Here is a 14,278-nt window from a genome sequence, read left to right on the forward strand (position 1 = left end):
TTAAAACCTTCCCAAAAAATGACTAACTCATACATAAAAAAAAAAAAAAAAAAAAAAAAAAAAAAAAAAAACGGGTCCATGACGCAAGCTAAATCATCTAAGGTTCGATCTCCTTACACAAAATTGAGCCCGAGATCTCGAGCTCGGCCGAAGTGAGTGCGAGGTGCACTAGAGGAGTCCAAAGGCGACCTAGGCCGAGGACATGAGCAGAAGCATGTCGAGGGAGAGCTCGGCCACCACAAGCGCAAGGAGCTTGAGCTCGACAACCACGAGTACAAGGAGCCCGAACGTGGAGGATTTGGAGACTATATAACTATCAATCCATGGTCTCTAGAATTGGTTCGCACATGGAAAAAGAGGAGGATTTTGCTCGCAAGTGGATTGGCACTTCCAACCTTTCCAAGGCTACAAGGCTTTCTTATATCAATGGTATTTATCATTCAAAGCTAAAGGACTATAAATAATATTGACTATGCAGGAACAAAGGCAATTGTTAGTTTGTTACAATTAACATCATAAATGCAGGAACACCAGGATTCTACTATTAATATTGTATCATATAAATATATATACAAAGGTAATTGTTACAATTAATATCATAAATTACAAAAATGGTGGGGTAGTGAAAGAAGATGATGAGATAGTGGAGATAATGGTCATAATAAATAATAAATATTTATAACATCATGAATATAAAAGTTATTATAGGAATAAAAGTGAAAATTTATTGAAATTATACTTTTATCATTTTTAATCCCCATTAGTGTAAAATTTTATTGCAATTGGACCTATGGCAATTTATATCCTACACTACGGCGTGTGTTGCACTGTGCGCCCAAATGCAAAACGACGTTGTTTTAATTTTTTTTTTTTAAAAAAAATTTTCCGCCCCAGTATATGGCAGTTAATTTTTCTTTAAAAAAAAAAAAAACCCATGTTAAAAAATGTACATAATGTTATACTAGAATACACATAATTGTATACATGAATGTACATAATTATATAACAAAATATACATACTCTTTTAAAAGATAATACACATAATCTAACATAAAACATAATAAACATAAACTTTTAACATAATACACATCAACTCTTAACATAATACACACAAATTTTCTGATTCGGATGTACATAATTGTATAAAAAGAATGTACATAATTGTATAAAAAATGTACATAATTATATGAACAAATATACATAATTGTGTGAACAAATATACATAATCACAGCAACTTCCTACGGCGCCTCCCAAAACGACGTCGTTTTGGGAGGCGCGCGGCGCATAGTGCTATGCGCGCCGTGGTGTAGGGTATAACGATTGTGGACCTGTAACTGGGTACAAAGGGCCAGAAAATATTGGTGTGGGCCGAATACTTTTTAAAGCCCACTAGACAAGAACAGCGATCCGTGTGCTCTGCCAACCACGAAATCTCTACCGTTCCTAAACAAAAATCTAACGATCTAAATCCACCCGCTAGAAAACCTCAAATCCAAAATTTGAAACTCGCACGAACTTTCCCTCGCAATTCCTCCATAAAAATCATCAACATCCCAAGTTTCTCAACCATCTCTCAGCCCAAAATATCAAATCTCCAAAACCCTAATCAATCGCAGCAATGGCACGAACCAAGCAGACAGCTCGCAAATCTACCGGCGGCAAGGCCCCGAGAAAGCAGCTGGCCACCAAGGCCGCTAGGAAATCGGCCCCTGCCACCGGAGGAGTGAAGAAGCCCCACCGTTTCCGCCCGGGAACTGTCGCTCTTCGAGAGATCCGCAAGTACCAGAAGAGCACTGAGCTGTTGATCCGGAAGTTGCCGTTCCAGAGGTTGGTGAGGGAGATTGCTCAGGATTTCAAGACTGATCTTCGCTTCCAAAGCAGCGCCGTTGCAGCTTTGCAGGAGGCTGCGGAGGCGTACCTCGTTGGGCTGTTTGAAGATACAAATCTGTGTGCGATTCACGCCAAGAGGGTTACGATTATGCCCAAGGACATTCAGCTTGCAAGAAGGATTAGAGGTGAAAGGGCTTAATTTTATCGCCAGTATGCAAATTTATAGATCGGAGGATTCATCTGTAGTATTACTTCTTCCATGGTGGTTGCCCCTTGTTTAGACATTTCTTAGATTTCGATTAGTAGACACTTGTTTCGGTTTCAAGAAATCAATGGAGTGTTAGATGCGCAAATAGAATTTGGTTTTGTTGCAGTATCAATGTTTCTTTGTTTGCTTGATGAACCTCAAATCAAATATATTACTGCATATTTTGTTATTGTGTAGTGTTCATTTTTTCATCTTCTTGGTTCTTTAAATATTACTTTATTTTTATAACCAAATGTGTATTAAGGATTTGTACCCAAAAAAGTAAGAGTTGAAATTTATTATACACTCTCAATCCAAAAATATACTATGTTTTATTTGAGTTTGACGGCATTTAGGAAACAAAGAAAATAAAACAATAATTGTCTTTAACTTAGGTCATTTCTAATGGACATGTTATATATCAATAAAATGGCAAAAAAAATGACATTGATTTTCTCCAATCAACATGGCAAATCACTATTTTTGGCGCATTGTGAACAATGCAGTGTCATATTTGATGTTGCACAGTTCCAAATCTTCAACATTAATCTTTGTAAAGACAGTCTATGTTGTTGCATATTTTGTATTAAGTGATAGTCTTTGGAAAAGTAGTTGATTGTGATAGTCTTTGAAAAAGTAGTTGATTTTGTGATGTACATTTTATATTCAGTAATAATTCATACTTTATTATTTTGACACTAATGTACTTGATTTTTATTTTGAAGTTCTTGTATTTTAGTGAAGGAATGTGTGTTATCTTATTGATGGAATTAAATATCTAGGTGTAATGTATTCATAGTTCATTTCCATAATGTTTTTGGAGTACCACTAAGAGAGCATGAAAAGGGTTTCACAGCATGGAAATTTTGGTACCCATACCCAACATTCAAGATTTTGTATGAATTAATCATTGCTATGATATTTTATTTTTGAGAAGCAGCTTTTATTCTTGTAATTTTTATTTTTATTTTGGTAAATATGTAATTTATCATTGTAACTTTATTAATTTTTTTTAGTGTAGTGAAATCATTTCAATACCAAAAAAAAAAAAAAAAAAAGTATTGTTGATTTTGTTGGCTAATTTTATTTATGCTTTCTTTCTTGTTTTGACTGTGGAGTAATGTTTCCAGAGTATATATATCATCAAGAAAGAAAAGATAAATTTTGAGAATCAAAATAAGAGCATCTTTAACCGTTGTGGTTTTTGATGAGTTTTTATAGGTGTGAGTAGGAAAGAGAAGATAGGAAGGGAGAGAATAAAGAAAAAAAATCCAACCCCAAAAAATAAAAATAAAAATCAGAAGTTATTACACACCCGTTGAGTGCGCAAGGTGCGCTAGACACGTGTTCCGACGTGCCCTCCTACCTCCACGTGAGACTCACTTTTCTTTTAAAAACTAACTCCTTGCAAGAGCGTTTTTATTTTTCTCTCCTCCACATTATCTTGTTTTCTAAAAACCCCACCAAAAACCATTGGTGGGGATGCTCTAAATTATGGAGTATAAGCGTAGGGTAAAGTAGGAATATCAATGGGGCGAGGTGGGGCGGGGGGCATACTCCTCGTTCCCACCCTTGACTTTCTCCCACATTCCCTGTCCCCGTCACATCCCTGCCGGGGAATCGAAAATCCTCCACATCCCCATCACCATCTCCACGGAGATTATCCGAGGAAGGGGAATCCCAATGGGTCCGATCTCCCGTGGGAGCAATATTGACTCTTTGTACTTTAGTAGGTTGATAAAGTAGTTATGAACAGATACTACATTATAACATAGTCAGTAGTATTCAAAAAAATACTATCCAGTACAAAGTACAATTATAATTATGAAAAACACAAAAGATAATTTTTTTAAAAAAAGAATGCTAGTATTGTTTAATTTAGGAAAGTGGACAATATTATGAGGCAAACTAAAAAAAGAAAATAATACAAGTAAAATGAAATGGATGGAGCAATGAAAATGATTTTTTTTTTTTTTTGAATACCTTTTTTGAATACTATGACTCTGTTACAATGTAATTTGTAATATATCCCAAAAAAAAAAAAAAAAAAAAGAATGGCACTCCTTAGGTATCAAGCTTCTCGCCACAACAATACCAAGACTCTTGTTTATTGTGAAAGGGATGAAATTGCATTAACATGTGGCATTGCCACATCATATTTAAAAAAGGAAAAAGTATCCACTTGTTTAAAGCTTGCCAAATTTATATTATAAAAGTGAGAGTATGTGAATAGCCTAATGCAAGAAGTATTCAGAGTTTCAACCTAATAATTTGATAGAACACAACATAATATAGGAAATTGGATAGCAAAATGTTACACAAATGTTGGGGGCATACAAAACAATCCTTTCTAACTGATATCTTCTTCATCTGCAGTTGCTCCTTTGCTAGCATAGATAAAATAATCTCTGCTCCTCTGCTAAGATGCCACTACTCATGCCTTTCCTCTCTCTTTCTTCATTAGTTGTACAAACTCCCCAAATACTACACCCAAAACAGTTTAGAGACAATATTTAGTGCAAATCATTTGGAAAATGACATCAGCTACTTACTACCATACTCAAAAACCACAATTTCTCTTTAATGCTCAGTAGCAAACAATAATTTGGTGCTTCTTTCATTCTGTGTATCACATGCTGTATTGCTCACTTTCACAAGTTTAATCTTTTTCAGTTTTATTTTTAATGGAATTTAGTATTGTTGCAAAAATCGACCTAGGCGCTCATTAGGTGCTAGGTGCCCCTAGGCCTAAGGGATTTTACCCTTAAGGCGGACATTAGTCGGCCGGCCGACTAGGCGGCCTAGTCGGCTAACTAGGCACCAGAGTCGGCCAACTTGACCGAGTGTTTTTTTTTTTTTTTTGGTGTGCTGTGTTTCTTATTATTATTACTCGGCCGCCTAGGCGCCCGACTAGCGCCTAGGCCTATTTCACCCAAAGCTGTTGTACAATCATATATATGCTCAGTCAAGTACACTAATATAGTCTACATAATAATAATTCTCAAAGATGGTTATATGCCTCTGTATTATGCTGCAAACCACCTAGTGGAGAATGCAGAATTCTAAGCTTCTGGGCAATGAATTTCCATTCTTAGGGGCTAGATTCAGAATATACAGATGTATTACTGCATACTGTGCACGGGTAAATCCTGTATAAATCTTGCTGATAATGAGCCCTACACAAGTAACACTGTACATGGACTGCTATGTGAGGAAAGAATTACCATTATCTGAGTCATGAGGCCCGGGAGATGCCTCAGGATGGTATTGCAGTGCCATCAACTTTTGTTGGGGGAAGGCAAGACCAGCACAGCTTCCATCGTTCAAATTGATATGCGTTACCTCTACGCCTTCAGGAAGTGACTTGGGATCAACAGCATAATTGTGATTCTGCATTGGCAAATAAGTATATGGACAAATAGAGCAGCTTAGCATGCCATGCATTTATAAAGTAATTACAACAGAGAAGCTGGAAAATTCTAGATTGGACGAATTTTAATCAGTGACATTATTCAATTAAGCCAAAAAACTTGAAAAAGACATACAGTATAAGTCTATAAGACAAAGATTCAGGTCAGATCTGCTAAATGAACATACCTGGGCGCTAATCTCAACACTGCCATTGCGAAGGTTACGAACTGGATGATTCCCACCATGGTGACCAAACTTCATTTTAAATGTTCTACCCCCCAAAGCTTGGCCAAGCAACTGATGGCCCATACAAATGCCAAAGACAGGAACCTTTCCAATTATTTCTTTTACCGTTTCAACAGCATAAGGAACTGCAGAGGGGTCCCCTGGACCATTGCTGAAAAGGACCCCATCAGGTTTCATCTTCAAAGTTTCAGATGCAGGCCATGTTGAAGGAACAACAGTGATTTTACAGCCATAGGATGCTAATCTCCTTAGAATATTTTGCTTGATACCAAAATCATATGCAACCACCTTCATCAAGAAGATGCATAGCTAAGTAAGATGTATAATAGCAAGTGTGTTTCTGTAAACTTTAGAAAGATAACATAATACACCGTACTGACATTGTAAGTTTCTTGGCTTCTTCCATTAATGTTAAAATCCCATGCTGACCGAGTTTTATCAACCCATTCATAAGGGGCCTTACAGGAAACACCACTAATTAAATCCACTCCTGCAAAATTGCAAGAAATGGTAATTGTTATTCACAATGCAAAGCTGTTCGTTCTGCAACAGCATCCACAACCAAGAGCAGATACCTACCGACAATGTCCCATGTGCGGGACATTTCCAGAAGTTCCTCATCTGTTTTATGTTCCTCTGTGGTTAGAACACCAATAAGGCTTCCATCTTCCCTCAATCTCCGAGTAATGGCACGAGTGTCAACATCATCTGATGCATGGTGGAAAAAAATATAATATTCAGATTTTAAATGCTAGGTCATCATCACTAGCAATGTCAATATGAATGTTGTAGAGTTGTCTACAAAATGTAATGCCCAGGTTCTGACTTACATATTCCCATTATATTCCTAGAAGCCAAGTAGTCACCAAGCGTCTCTGTGCATCTCCAATTTGAGGTACTGAAAATTCGGTAGTCATGGTTTAAACACCACAACAATGACAATCACATATGCACAAACATAAATGTTATGTTCTTGAGGGAAAACGTAGCCCACCTTATACTCAAACTTCTAATTACTAAACCTGCTAGAAAGCATTGTCTAGATTCTTCGTCATCTGTTCAGGAAGGAATTCTGATTTAGAGAGGGTCAATGACTGAAACACACAGAATACATTGATATGTGCAAACACAATACACACCATAATTCACACCAGTGTTGCCAATGTGAGGATTTGTCATCAAGACAAATTGGCCAGCGTAACTAGGGTCTGTAAGGATTTCCTGATACCTGCAATACCAGGAAGCACAAAGCACTAACATATGGGTTGCATACAATAAGGTTTAAATTTAGTGGTTCCTTATGTGCGTCCTCACATCAAAAAGAAAGGAAAGAAGGCCAAAAAGGTAGGAAAAGAGCAATTTTGTAGATATAATATAAAAGGGATTGATTAATAAACTCACACTGCAAAACGAAAACATAACTCAAAGAAAAAGATATTGTTTTCAACCTACAATCAGCAGCTTTTACACAGTATTAATGCCAAACATCAAGAAAAACCAAAGTCCGGTTATCACAGGTTATTTAATGCAATAGCACCAGGAAAAAAGCATTTCCAATCAAGAACTTGAGAAATTCTTATGACGAAAAATATAGCTACTGAACTAGTACCTAATCATACAGTTTAACTTCTCAGTACATATTATGTTTTGTCACTTGACATTTTTGCTACTCTTCCCCCCTCCAGGTCCTTCATTTTTCAATGCCTTTTCTACGCTACAGCAAGAGGAAGCTAGTACTGTGAAATTACTTTAAGAAGGGAAGCAACCTATCGAAAACAATAGTGTTTGATAGTTCAAAATTGTACTTTTTCTTAATTATTATAATTAAAGTATTAATAGTAAAGATTTCATAGTCATCTAACCCTGTTAAAGATGTATTGAAAACCACTTCGCCAACTTGGGTCCCAGAAGCACCAAATGATTTCGCCCTCCAAATTGAACCATCCTCAAGGACAAGTCGTGCATCTGCCACCTTCCACGGCCTCTCTACCACACCTGAAGGTTGGTCCAGGAAAATAAAGATGTATTGATGAATAAAAGTTGGAAATTTGATACTCAGAAAATAAAGCCACGGTGCCTAAGCAACAAAATGTGAAAAAGAATGCACTTATGCACTCACAACTAAGAAAAGAAACGAGAAATGATGAGATTCCAATGCACTGGGTTTGCCATTTCCATCTTTGTTAGTTATTGAGAGAACATTAAATGACTTGAAAATGAAATTAGGTAAGAAAAATGTGAGAAATAATTACTGATTGCGACGGACCTGAAGAAGGAGCGGCGGAAGAAGAGGAGCACTTGACCGTAAAAGCCCTAACTTTCGATAGAGGTTTGAGATAAATCAGAGAATTTTGTATTGCTACGGAGGGATTATGAGTTCTCAGAGCACAATCCATGGCTGGGCTGCTTTCTGATTCTGCTACTCTCGCTGTTTGTGCTTCGAGTCTGCAAGGTTGCGGCTTTTGTTTTGATTCGTGCGAGTTCGTTTTCTTTTTGGTGTTTTAGGTTTTCACCCCACTATTTATCCTTATTGCTATATAGGCGCGAAACAAACAAATGGTGCATTTTTTTTATTTTTTTTTTTTGTTTTAATTAAGTCTCTTAATTTTAAAAATCTTAACAAATTTGGTCATCCGTTTGTTTAGCTGCACATTTGTTTATCGGAGACCATACTAATAATTTTGTTATAGTTAAGAAAGCGTTTCCGTCATCACATGCACAATTTTCTCTCTTATTATACCGAAGAGTTAATTACCGAAAGAGTTTTTTCCCAAAATGGTCCCTCGACTATTGCTCATTCTCAATTTTGCATTTCAACTTTCAATTGCACCAAATCTGGTCCCTCGACTTTCAAAAACTCCCCCAATTTGGTCCTCCGTTAAGTTTTTCGTCAACTCAGTGTTAAAATGGAGGGTATTTTCGTACGTTCACCTATTGTACACCTAATATACACTGAGAAATAGTCGAGGGGCCATTTTGAAAATAGTCAAGGGACCATTTTGGGAAAAACTCTTTTTTTTTTTTTTTTTATTTTAAATTTCATTGTGTATATTTTCATTTTTTAGACTATCAAATTAGAATTGTTGTAGATTTTTAATATAAATAGTTAAAATTCCACAATCCAACCTCAAAATTTTTTTTTTTTTTTTAACTTTCTCTACTATGTCTAAACTAGGGGGGTGCATCAGTCGGTTCGGTTGGGCGGATGGGCAACCCTTTCGGATTTCGGATGTTATTATGTAAACCCTATTTCATTCTATAATTTAAGAAATCTATTCGGTTTTAGTAATTATCGGTTCGGTCGGATATCCGAATTAATTTCAGATTGTAGGATATTAAAGAAATTAAAGAAATAACTAAATAATTGAACAAAACACTTTAAATATAAAAAGTTAAAAAAAATATTACAAAATTACATGCAATGCAAAAATTACTTTTCCAGTGAATTGTGAATCTGCAATATTACACATTTACATGCAATTACGGATAACTCTAACTGCAATTACATGCAAAAAAAACTACTGAATATGCAATTAAGTCAATAAGTTGTCATTGGATGATCTGCTTCTGCAAAAACATACTAATTACTAAGTACATACAAAGCTGAAGTCTGCCAAAAAACTACTTTTCGAATTTCCAATGTAGTTCCTAGTCTTCCTAGTTCCTATTGTTCTTCTTCTTCCTGTAAACACTCAAAACTTAAGCAAAGTTAGCAATAAGCCAAATAGCAAATAACAATAGCATTATTGAGCAATAGAATATAATTAGACAATTATAAACTTGACTTAGTAAGCTTTTTATCCATATCAAAGTTAGGATTAAGGGGAAATTGCTACAACATCCCCATGAGGATGGAGCAACATACCAGCTTAATCCCTTATTTTTCAGATCATTGGTGGAAGCTTTCATCATGGCCACAATAATAAAAGTATAAAACATACTAAAATAGTAAAATGTGCCAACTTACCAACAATGTAACAACTTACAATGGCAATTGGCAACAACTAATTAAATTAGTTACCAAGCCAGCTGCAAGCAAGCCTCACGAATAACAGGCAAACAGTATAAATGTATTACATAATACATCCAAACAGAAACAACAGTATAAAGTATAAAGTACAAAGCATAGCATTACAGGAATTGTAGCAAGTGTAGAACCACCACTCCTTCCAGTTCCACTGCCACCATCAGTACCAATTTCTGCAACAAAAAAAAAAAAAGAAAAGAATAGAATGTAAAAATTATAAGGAAATAACAAATTGTAAAAAAAAAAAAAAAAAAAAAAAAAATTAGAATAGAATGTGTTACCTTGTTCAAATCTCTCCAATTCCTCCAGATTTTCCTCAATTGATAGGGGGTATTTGGTAGCCTAAGCCAATCCTGAGTATAGACCAAAGCTTCCACAATTTTAGGAGTTAATGAACTCCTAAAAGGATCCAAAACCCTCCCAGATGTACTGAATGCAGATTCTGAGGCAACAGTAGATATTGGTATAGCTAAAACATCCCTAGCTATCTTAGAAAGGATAGGAAACCTTTCAGCATTCAACTTCCACCATCTAAGTATGTCAAAAGAAGTTTCCTCTTCAACTATTGCCTCAGCAAGGTAAATTTCTAACTCTGCTTTTTTCATTCCCCACTCTCCAATCTTTGTTTCTTAATCTGTGACTTTAACAAATGTTGGGGCCTCCCAACTGTAGACTGTGAAAAACCAGTAGGAGTACTGACAGAACCAGTAGTGGAAGAAGCAGGAGTAGAGGCGGCATAATCATTAAACAACTCTTTCAAGGCTGCAATCACTTTCTCATAGTAGGGTTTACCTTTTACCTCACCATACATGTGATTCATCTGTGTTGCCATGTACTCTAACTTGTCACTGGAGTCTAGAATGTTTGCAAAGAATACCATCAAGTTCATTTTATCTATATCCCCCCAATATTTCTCAAATTTAGCCTTCATATTTTCTCCCATCAGTTTCACAGACCCTCCAGCTTCCACCATGTCATTCAAGAGGCAGTATAAATCAAAAATTTCAGAAAAGAAAGTGTTAGAAGTGACATATAAAGAACCAGGAATTCTTATTGTCATATCATAAAAACATTTCAAGATCTCCACCAAACTCTTCACAGACTCCCAATCAAGAAAATTAGGAACAGAATCAGACAAATCTGATTTGAAGGAACTATCACTTTCTTCAAGTGACTCAAACACTTTCTCATATGTAATTGTAGATTGTAACATAAGATATGTAGAGTTCCATCTGGTTGGAACATCTAGACACAAAGAAGATTTTTGTTCAATCCCATTCCACTCAGCCAAGTCCCTAAATTTCTTAACTCTAGCAGGTGAACTCCTCACATATCTTACAGCCTCCCTTACCTTCTTCACAGAAGCATCACATTGTTTCAGGCCATCTTGGACAACAAGGTTCAGAATATGGGCAATACATCTCATGTGAATATACTTGCCCTTCACAGTAGATGTTCCCCAAGACATCAATTTCTTTTTTAAAAAACCTATAGCAGTGTCGTTAGATGAAGCATTGTCTACTCTTATACTATACACATTCCTAATCCCCCAATCAAGTAAACAGGTTTCAAGGACTTTTGCAACAGACTCGCCCTTATGTGATGTAATAGGGACAAATGAGATAATCTTCTTATGAAGCTTTCACTCTTCATCTATAAAATGGGCAGTCACTACCATGTAGTTAATTCTCTGAATAGAAGTTCAAGTGTCAGTTGTAATACTGACTCTTTGAGTGTTCCCCCTAAAAACACATTTCAACTTCAATCTTTCCTCTTCATAAATCAGATTGATGTCCCTACTAATTGTCCATCTTGATGGAATCTTAAACCTAGGACAAGCCACCAGAATGAACTTCCTAAACCCTGGACCCTCCACAAATCTAAAAGACAGTTCATCTATTATAATCATTTCAACCAAGGCCCTCCTAATAGCTTCCTGGTTAAAGACCCAAGTTCTTAACTCACCAACAGTAGCAGGAGATGCATCAGAATTTGTAATAGCTTGAAAGGTTAACAGTGATTGTCTAGTGTCTTTAGAGTGGGGGTTTTTCAGACAACTAAACATGTGGTTTCTCAAGGAGGTAGTACCATGCTTTTTAGATTGACATTGATAAATTTTGGCACAATATATACACTTGCCTTTGATAGTAACACCATCTATCCTTAATTTTTTCGTAATGATCCCACACTAGTGATCTGGACTCAACAATCTTCCTCTTTTTCTCAGGAACTGCAGTAGTAGGTTGCACATTCTGTTGATTATTTGTGTCAACAGTTTGGGCTTCCACCACTGTAGACCCATTAATTGAAGATTTAGAAGGTTGACTTCCAGACTCTATGATATTTTCCATCTAAGTAAATGGAATACTATCAGTATAGTGGTCAGTGGGAAACATTAAACATATTGAACAAAATCAGATAGTCACAGAGAAGTGAGAGAACTAGAGAAATCCAGAATCAGAAGACAAGCACTTCCTAACTTCATCATTTTTCTAAATTTCATAATTGGGACTTTAAGGAATTAACTATTAAGGGTCATACATCCATAAACTTATACCTTATAAGTTATAAACATAGTAACATACAGGCATACATGGATACAATCACAGTATCACATTAATCACACAAAGAAATCCAGAAATCAGGAACCTGTCAGCCTATAGTGTACATTCATCATTTTACTGGATTTCACCCTTGGACCTTGGGAGTTGGTCAGTTCACAGTTGGTAGTTACAATTGGGGCTTCCACCATTTTCACCAACACAGGCAACATCCAACAGCCAACAGGGGTTAGGGGCTTCCACAAACAATACAGACAAATCATACAATCACAAGTCTCAACAGATTGACATTGTCACAGTCCACGGAATCATAGAAACCCTAATCAAAGTATCAAAAATTCACAAATAAGGGACATGTGACATGCAATCTGGAACTTCTCAACAAATTGACATTGTCACAGTCCACATAATCATAGAAACCCAAATCAAAGTATCAAAAATTCACAAATAAGAGACAAGTGACATGCAATCTGGAACTTCTCAACAGATTGACATTGTCACAGTCATCAAAATCATAGAAACCCTAATCAAAGTATCAAAAATTCACAAATAAGGGACAAGTGACATGCAATCCGGAACTTCTCAACAGATTGACATTGTCACAGTCATCAGAATCATAGAATCACAACTAACAACAACGTATCACAATATATAAGAGTATAATCTAATTATGTATAAGATTAGGGTTTAGAGATTACTTTGTTTCTCCAAATCAAACCCCCGAGAACAAAGGGCTTCAAATCTGTGCCAGCAATCTACAATCCACCGCACCGGCCACCGGTCGTCCAGAATAGGGCTTCCACCGAAGTGACCGAACAATATTAGCTTCCACCGGAGACTCACACTCTCAGTCTGTAACTGAGCAACTCTACAACTCTAGAAGAAACTCAGAGAAAACGAGAGAACGAGAGAACTCAGAGAACTGGAGAAGAAAGAAGTAAAAACTTGGGTTTCAGATTTCACAGAAGAAAGACGAGAGAACGAGACTATGAGAGTCTAGAGAGTTCTCAGAAGAAAGACGAGGAAGCTGCGCAAATGGCTAGGGTTCCATAAAACGCAACATATATACTTAGCTTACACGATGTCGTATACCTTAGGGTATACGAAGTCTAACCCTAAATCGGGTTGTCGGACGGGTTCGGGTGGATTTTATAACCCCCAACCCGCTTCCTTCTAACCGGCTAGTGTGCGTGATGTCGGATCGGGTAACCGTGTTCGGTTTCGGATTCCCCCAAATGGCGTCTAATAGGGTTCAGGTGGGTCGGGTTTTTCAGGTGGGTCGGTTTTTGCACAGCCCTAGTCTAAACATACAAATTTTTCCTCTATTCTTATCAAGTTTTACAATAATTTCCGTAAATTTCATAAATACTCATATATGTTTTATTTTTATCTTATATATATATATATATATATATATATATATATATATATATATAATCATACTAAAAGTTCAATAGACAATCAATCATTATGTATCATATTAAATATTATTTTTATCGTTGAAACTAACATTTTTATTTTTTGTACATACCTTGGTAATAAAGTTTCACTTTCAAATTTAAGTTTATTAATGGAATGGAACTAATATAATAGCCTTACAAGTTAAATTAAGCCAACTTTTCAAAAAATCATTTTCAACATTTTGTCATTGACCGAGAAGTGAAGTGTATTTTATTTAGTTCCGAAAAGTGCCAGAAACATCTCTATGACTGAGAAGTACGCCATCGGCATTGTGCCCAAAAAGTAAACTTACCTTCCAGTCACAGACGAGAAAAACTTACCTTGGAATTCAAATTACATTGTTTGGTAGGGAGAAAAAAAAAAAGAATTATTGGGAATGAGACCGAAAGGTAAGTTTTTCTCATCTGTGACCAGAAGGTAAGTTTACTTTTTGGTACAAGGCCAATGGCGCACTTCTCAGTTAGAGAGGTGCTTCTGGCACTTCTCATAACTAA

General features: G+C 36.2%; 3 protein-coding genes across 3 annotated transcripts; 1 reads left to right on the forward strand and 2 right to left on the reverse strand.

Moving 5' to 3' along the window:
* The first annotated feature begins 1,544 nt into the window (after positions 1-1,544).
* LOC109191550 (histone H3.2) lies at positions 1,545-2,268 on the forward strand. Its single transcript, XM_019342177.1, has one exon. The coding sequence runs from the start codon at positions 1,620-1,622 to the stop codon at positions 2,028-2,030; it is 411 nt and encodes a 136-aa protein (XP_019197722.1). The 5' UTR covers positions 1,545-1,619; the 3' UTR covers positions 2,031-2,268.
* A 1,992-nt stretch (positions 2,269-4,260) lies between these two features.
* Positions 4,261-8,202, reverse strand: LOC109191574 (carbamoyl-phosphate synthase small chain, chloroplastic-like). The gene is made up of 10 exons (XM_019342199.1): positions 8,002-8,202; positions 7,598-7,730; positions 6,875-6,963; positions 6,730-6,790; positions 6,566-6,633; positions 6,315-6,443; positions 6,116-6,225; positions 5,676-6,023; positions 5,303-5,468; positions 4,261-4,562 (listed from the first exon to the last, which is right to left on the reverse strand). Exons 1-10 carry the CDS (start codon positions 8,129-8,131, stop codon positions 4,513-4,515), a joined length of 1,284 nt encoding a protein of 427 aa, XP_019197744.1. The 5' UTR covers positions 8,132-8,202; the 3' UTR covers positions 4,261-4,512.
* Positions 8,203-10,363: 2,161 nt separating this feature from the next.
* Positions 10,364-12,113, reverse strand: LOC109191569 (zinc finger BED domain-containing protein RICESLEEPER 1-like). Its single transcript, XM_019342195.1, has 3 exons — positions 11,902-12,113; positions 11,489-11,819; positions 10,364-11,356 (listed from the first exon to the last, which is right to left on the reverse strand). Exons 1-3 carry the CDS (start codon positions 12,111-12,113, stop codon positions 10,364-10,366), a joined length of 1,536 nt encoding a protein of 511 aa, XP_019197740.1.
* Between the last annotated feature and the right edge of the window lie 2,165 nt (positions 12,114-14,278).

Source organism: Ipomoea nil, unplaced genomic scaffold (assembly GCF_001879475.1).
Source record: "Ipomoea nil cultivar Tokyo-kokei standard unplaced genomic scaffold, Asagao_1.1 scaffold1694, whole genome shotgun sequence".
Taxonomy (NCBI): domain Eukaryota; kingdom Viridiplantae; phylum Streptophyta; class Magnoliopsida; order Solanales; family Convolvulaceae; genus Ipomoea; species Ipomoea nil.

Coding starts and splice junctions, on each gene's coding strand:
- LOC109191550 (XM_019342177.1), top strand. CDS start 1,620: ATGGCACGAACCAAGCAGACAGCTCGCAAATCTACCGGCGGCAAGGCC.
- LOC109191574 (XM_019342199.1), bottom strand. CDS start 8,131: ATGGATTGTGCTCTGAGAACTCATAATCCCTCCGTAGCAATACAAAAT. Junction 7,731..8,001: donor TTCCGCCGCTCCTTCTTCAG/GTCCGTCGCAAT, acceptor ACCAACCTTCAG/GTGTGGTAGAGAGGCCGTGG. Junction 6,964..7,597: donor TTCAATACATCTTTAACAGG/GTTAGATGACTA, acceptor CTGGTATTGCAG/GTATCAGGAAATCCTTACAG.
- LOC109191569 (XM_019342195.1), bottom strand. CDS start 12,113: ATGGAAAATATCATAGAGTCTGGAAGTCAACCTTCTAAATCTTCAATT. Junction 11,820..11,901: donor AGATGGTGTTACTATCAAAG/GCAAGTGTATAT, acceptor CCACATGTTTAG/TTGTCTGAAAAACCCCCACT. Junction 11,357..11,488: donor TTAGGGGGAACACTCAAAGA/GTCAGTATTACA, acceptor ACATCACATAAG/GGCGAGTCTGTTGCAAAAGT.